This window comes from Contarinia nasturtii, unplaced genomic scaffold, assembly GCF_009176525.2.
Source record: "Contarinia nasturtii isolate CC-2019 unplaced genomic scaffold, AAFC_CNas_1.1 Cnas_scaffold_2409, whole genome shotgun sequence".
In the NCBI taxonomy this organism is placed as follows: domain Eukaryota; kingdom Metazoa; phylum Arthropoda; class Insecta; order Diptera; family Cecidomyiidae; genus Contarinia; species Contarinia nasturtii.
This window is the reverse complement of record NW_022199730.1, coordinates 1-6,703: the sequence shown is the minus strand read 5'-3', so window position 1 is coordinate 6,703 and position 6,703 is coordinate 1. Positions and strand designations below refer to the sequence as shown.

At 32.1% G+C, this 6,703-nt stretch overlaps 1 protein-coding gene across 1 annotated transcript; it reads left to right on the top strand.

The window, feature by feature from the left end:
• Positions 1-1,335: 1,335 nt before the first annotated feature.
• Positions 1,336-4,662, top strand: LOC116348415 (the record flags this gene model as incomplete). The annotated part of the gene is made up of 5 exons (XM_031779406.1): positions 1,336-1,447; positions 3,326-3,470; positions 3,562-3,721; positions 3,809-4,197; positions 4,401-4,662. Coding segments are annotated over 5 exons (815 nt in total), but the record flags the coding sequence as incomplete, so codon positions are not given.
• Between the last annotated feature and the right edge of the window lie 2,041 nt (positions 4,663-6,703).

Below are 6,703 nucleotides of genomic sequence, written 5' to 3'. Positions count from 1 at the left end.
TTGTATATATTGGTACCGCTTTGCAGCGGTATAGACGTATGAAATCACACTAGCCGCTGAGTAATTGAATTATAATATTTATTTTATTACATAATTCGTCACGATATTAATTTTTTTTATCTTTTTTGTTCACATTCACATTCTTTTTATATATTTCTAAATAAATAAGTCTCCAACAAAATGTAATACAATAATTAATATATAACTTGCTTGACAGCAGATTTCGATAGGGACAACTAATGACATTTGTGATTTGACATCTCGGCCACGGTTTGGCCTGTCTGGAGGTAGCGCCATCTGTTGAAAATTGTTTTTAGCTGAATAACAATATGCTATCAAGTGAACACGGTATTTTTTAAGATGAATCCTAATAATAATAAATTCCCATGATGAATAAGTACGTTCAAGTTGACCGAGTCAAAAGACTTGGCAATGTTGAAAGATGTGGTGTCAGACTGATGTCCCTTTTCCATTTTGATAATCGCTCTCAAGGTAAATTCCGTTAAATTTGTTATCGTTGATCTATGTTTAATAAATCCATGCTGACTTTCGTGGACGATGTTCATAAAATAACACAATTCATAGATAATTTTGAACGTTGTTTCTATCGCCGTTTTTGTAAACTGGCCTGACAAATGACGTCTTCTATACTGGCAGTCTCTAGTGATTCCTTTAACAATGTTTAGTATGGCCCCTGCAATGAAATCAAGCAATGCTTGATAAATTTTTTTGGCATTTCATCTGGCCCACAAGAGATGTCAGCACAAATATCTTGTATATTCTCGATTTCAGTGTTGTCATATCGTAGATCATCTTTTTGTTTTTCTTTATATTATTTTGCCCTGACCGTTTTCTCTATTCCTTCTTCTTTTGTTTTTCGTTTTCTTCTATTTTTTAATTTCACATTTACAACATCGTCTTTAAAATCTTCCAATATTGTTGAATTTATGGTTACTATTTTGTTTACTACGTTTGTTTCCTTATCAAAAGTGACCTTTGAATAAGGTTTGAATCGTTTCAATAACCTTATCATCAACATTTTCCACCACCTTTACAATTTCATTTTTGTTGTATAATTGCTCTTCTTTCGCATCAACAAACTGCCCATCTTCTCTTTTTTCTTGAAATTTATGCACACAACTTAAACAAATTACTGGAAACTGTGTTTTTCCATTGAAAATGGCAATAAATTCTTCTTCTTCGTAAATTATTTATATAATATATACTTATTTTTTTTTAATAAAGCAACTTTGGCAAAAGAACGCTATCGGTACAGATAATTATTATTAAAATAATGTAAAATTTCTGTGTATGTTTATTTCATTCTTTCTTCAGAAATCAACGAGTACGCCATACAAATAGGAATAAACCCAAAATCAGAACCACATCTCTTATATATTGCCCGAGAAGGTTTAATATCCCGAGTTCCAGCTGAGTGGCAAATTTGGTAATAAAATAGTGTTTTTCCGAACGTTTGTTCCTGCATAGAAATTTAAAATTCGTAAAAATTTAACGAAATATTTTCAAAAAATAAGTCTTACAGGAATAAGACGAACTTTTCCGCACGGTGTTTTATTAAGCCAGTTCAAAAAATATTTGTTTGATTTTTCAAGCTTTTTAAACGGAATCATACGGTTCGAGGCCAAAAAATATGTTCTGAATTGAATTTGAAAGTATTCAATTTTCTAACAAAATTACTTTTGAAACACTTTTAAGAAAAATTTTGGATTTTTGTAAGGAAACCATACCATGATGTAATGATGTGAAAATTTGCATAGATAAAAAATCTTTTACAAAACAATAACATTCTGAAAGTTTGAAGAAGTTTAAATCAAAAATAATTTTAGCGTTTTGTTCGTTCGTTTGTAGAAATTAAAATGTTCTTTCGTTATTCGGATGGTTTATACGAACAACGAATACGTTATTAAAAGCACGTATATACGTATAAAGTAGGGTGTAGCAGAAATATGAAAAAATTGAAAAACAAATACGGCGAGGGAAATAACCTTGGCTATGGGATCCCCTGATCACGAATCAGGCGTTTTTTTTCGAAAAAAATATAAACTGAGATGTCAACGGCGAAGTATCAAAAATGGGAAAAATTTGGATTTTTTTGAACTTTTTTGTAAGGCATAAAGATACACTATACTTTCAGTATTGCTTATATTTATGCTTAAATCATAAATAAATAACACATTCTAGTAGAAAAATTCATTCAAATTCAAAAATGGATACCGTCACCATGGAACAACATTTCTTTGAACATTTTCAAAAATCGTGATTTTCAAAACTATTCACTTCTGAACACAAATTTATGAATATTAAGGGTTCCCTGATCCGGAATGATCAATAATTATCTGAAATTAATGTATGCAAAGTGTCCCATGTCATAAATTCATGTTTGGTACCAAGGAGACATTAAAGTAAAAATACAGAAAAGGGACAAAAATTATAAATTTTCCACCCATACAAAATGTTCGATATTTGTCTCAAAAACGAAATCTTTGTATTGGAGGTACCCTTAATTTTGGTTTAAATTTCTCCAAACCTTCACACTGTTAATTTTTGGTGAAAAAAAAACCTATGCAAAGTTTCAGCTCATTACGAATCATGGCTTCCAAACAAAAATCCAAATTTTTGTGACTTTCGTGTGAAAAGTGTGTCGAAAATTATTATTTGTATAGCAAAACTAATGTCAGATTCGGTTTTCTCGTGCCAAAAAAAACCCAATACATTTTTTTTTAGTATTTAATTACACATGAAGTATGTCTTTTTGACGAAAATTGTACTCTTTCTCATAAGCATCACTTCAGGCATGAAACCTTAGTCCATCAACCAAAATCGCTCAAAATTCAATGCTCGGAACCCTCAATCATCCCATTTTAAATAACTTTTCTAGGGGAAGAGTTATCGTGTTAATAGATTTTGCGTACGGACAACGTACAACGTAACACGTAGAAGCGTCCCACAACAAACATTCTCAAAATGATTCGGGTTCTCTGGCCTCGAAAACGTCCAGAAAACATGTTTTTGAGGTGTCGTAAATTTTGACCCATTGCAATACTTACCCCTTACACACTAGGCTTGTGCGGAAAAGTAATATATGTGGTTCCCACAATTTCAATATTGCGGAATTGCACAAAAAAGGTTCTAAAGTGAACAAATTCCGACAAGCCTCCAATATGGACTCCAAAAATAAGTCAAATTTGTCTCCTATTTTGGGTTAAGTGATTGGGATAGCTATATGAAAAATCTACAAAAAATACTATTCATTTGGCAACATACAAAGCATTCATCAAAAATGACTGAAAATTTTGTTTTTCAGTTACAATGACGAATTTGATGGCTACTATTATTTTAATACAAAAACAAAAGTAAGACAATGGCAACATCCTTTAGATGCTGAATATAAAAAAAAAGTTGAAAAGGCTCGGAAATCCGTTGCAACTGGGGTCAACGACTTATCTGACGTAATACAATTAATAACAGTTCATTTGTTTTAAACATATTATATGTACTTTAAGACAAAATATGTTTCATTCATCTTTTTTTTGCATTTAGGACGTATCGCAAATTGATTCAGGAATTAGAGATGATTCAGACCTACTAACAGACATTTCACCAGTTTCTACTAGTACTGGTGCAATACGAAAAGACATGTCTCTCCAAAATACCGGACGATTTTTAGTGCCATTAGAAAAGCGAATAACATCTAATAGTGGTCCGTAATGTTCCATTACTTTTTCATTTTATTCCACTACACTGGATTAATTTTCATTTCTAATTTTTTTCTTTTCTGATCCACCAGGACTGTTACCATTGGCTCCAATTGAGAGCGCACGAAATAAAAGATTCGAAATCACTAATTTTCTAACAAACAATTCACTACCCTCATCTCAAATTGGATTGTCCATGAACCGACTTGAACCATTGGCAAAGAATCTAGAAAATGCATCATCGACAGCCACATTCAGAGGTGGATTTACATTATCCGGGAAGGGTTCTATGTTTTTAAAATCCAACACTAAAAAAAACGAAACACCCGAAAATGCTAACTGCAGTGTAGATTTGAAAAATTCACATTATTCAAATACCGATGGAAAAAATGTGAAATCAATACTTCGAGATTCAAGTTTGACGGATGTTCGAAGCAGAGCAGAGAGCAAACTGTTAGATGCAGAAGAAGATAGAAAAAGTGTATGTATTATATTACTTTACCATTACTGAAGAATTCACAGCATGGCATTGACAGACGACGCTGAAAACAGCGCTTTATAACGGTTTCCTGCTGGAAATCCACTGCCGCTGGCACAAATTGGTTTGAAGTAACGCCACTGCACAGTCCTATCAAAAATCATTACTTTGCTCATAAACTACAGTGAATCTAATTTTTTTGATAGACAAAATAACAAGCAAAGTAAGCAGAGAAACTCTCCACTAACATAGGATTCATATGCGAATGGCGTGTGAGTGGAGTGCACCCAGTACAAATCCGTCGAACAAGTCGACGACAGCGATTTGACAGGTGGACCACGCGAGAAACTTATCAATCCCTATTAACAAAACTACACTTGACAGTTATTGTATTGAATTTTGTACGGGATTTATTTATTATATAAATATAAAAAAAAATAAAGAGTCTTACGGAAGTAAGACGAACTTTTCCGCACGGTGGTAGTTGCGTATTTTATTAAGCCAGATCAAAACAATATTTGTTCGATTTTTCAAGCCTTTTAAGCGGCGTAAAGTTCGAGACCAAAATATGTTTCAACTTTGGCAACAAAATATTCTTTAATTTAATAGCAGAAGTAGCCAAGAAAAGATTTTTCACACTTTCATGATGAACTCATTTGTACGACATTTGAAAGTATTCTATTTTCTAACAAAACACTATAAAAAATATGTCTAACGTTAATTTTGCCATAAAAATTATTTTTGAAACACTTTTCATAACTAAAGTCACAAAAAATTTGGATTTCTGTATTGGGAGCCATGTCTGTATGCTACCTCAATGGCGTGAAACTTTGCAGAGGTTATTTTTTTCACAAAAAAATAACATTCGGAGGGATTGGAGAAATTTCAACCAAAATAAAGGGTACCTCCCATACAATATATATATATTGAAAATTTTGTATGGGAGGTACCCCTAATTTTGATTGAAATCTCTTCAAACTTTCAGAATAATATTTTTTTGTGTAAAAAATAGTCTGTGTAAAGTTTCACGTCATTAAAGTAGCATACAGGCATGGCTCCCATACAAAAAATCTGATTGATGTGATTTTTTCAAGGAAACTGTATCAAAAATTGATTGTATCTCAAAACCAACCTCGGATCCGGCTTTCTCGTGCCAGAAAACCCCCCATTACATATTTTTGAGTGTTTAAGTCTACATTAAGTATGACTTTTGGAGGAAAATTGGACTCTTTTTCATAGGTATCACTCCAGGCATGACATTTTTTTCCATCAACCAAAGTCGCTCAAAAGCTAATGATTTCTATTCCTCGGGACCCCCAATCATCCTGTAAAGTCAGATTTTGAATTAAGTTTCTACGATGAGCGCAATCTTGCTAACAAATTTTGCGTACGACGTACAACGTATGACGTACGACGTACGACGTACAGACTAACATAAACCATGCTCAAAACGGCCTGGTTCGGGTTCCCTGACCTCAGAAACGTCCAGAAAACATGTTTCTGAAGTTTTCAAAATTTTGACCGATTACAATACTTTTCACCTTACACTATGTGTGCGGAAAAGTAACAATGTGAAATGTGAATAAAAAAGATAAAAAATTAATGTCGTGACGAATTATGTGAAAAAATAAATATTATATTTCAATTACTCAGCGGAAAGTATGCTTGAATACGCGTATACCGCTGCAAAGCGGTACCAATATATACAAACACATAAAGGTCGACCCGTTTTAGATAACATTTCTATTTTTTACTCCTAATGATGGCTCATTATTTTTGTTTTTATTTTATTAATAAAACTAAATTAAAATTAAAAAATGTAAGTTTTTTTACGAATGCGATTGCGTGGTTTCATTGCTCTGCTGTTCAGCAGCAGCAGGAACATATGGAGGTTAGGTGTCCTCCTGAGTCAATTTTATTGTATTATTTTTTTGTTGTTCGTTTATTTAATGCACGTTTGAAAAATTAACAAAAAACAAATGAGGAAAATTGATTTATTGTTTTTTATTTTATTTGAAATATTTTCATTTATAAGTTTCATCGTTGTTCCAAATTTTCTGATATTTGTATCAAATGTGGAACAAAAGAGTATCATATAGCGAACAGAAAATTTGAAACAACGATGAAACTTATAAATGAAAATATTTTGAATAAAATGAAACAATACATCAATTTTCCTAATTTGGTTTTTGTTAATTTTTCAAACGTGCATTAAATAAAAGAACTACAAAAAAATAATACAATAAAATTGACTCAGGAGGACACCTAACCTCAATATATTCCTGCTGCTGCTGCACAGCAGAACAATAAAACCACGCAATCGCATTCGTAAAAAACTTACATTTTTTAATTTAATTTCAATTTTAATTTAGTTTTATTAATAAAATAAAAACAAAAATGATGAGCCGTCATTAGGTGTAAAAAATAGAAATGTTATCCAAAGTGAGTCGACCTTTGTGTGTTTGTATATATTGGTACCGCTTTGCAGCGGTATAGACGTATGAAATCA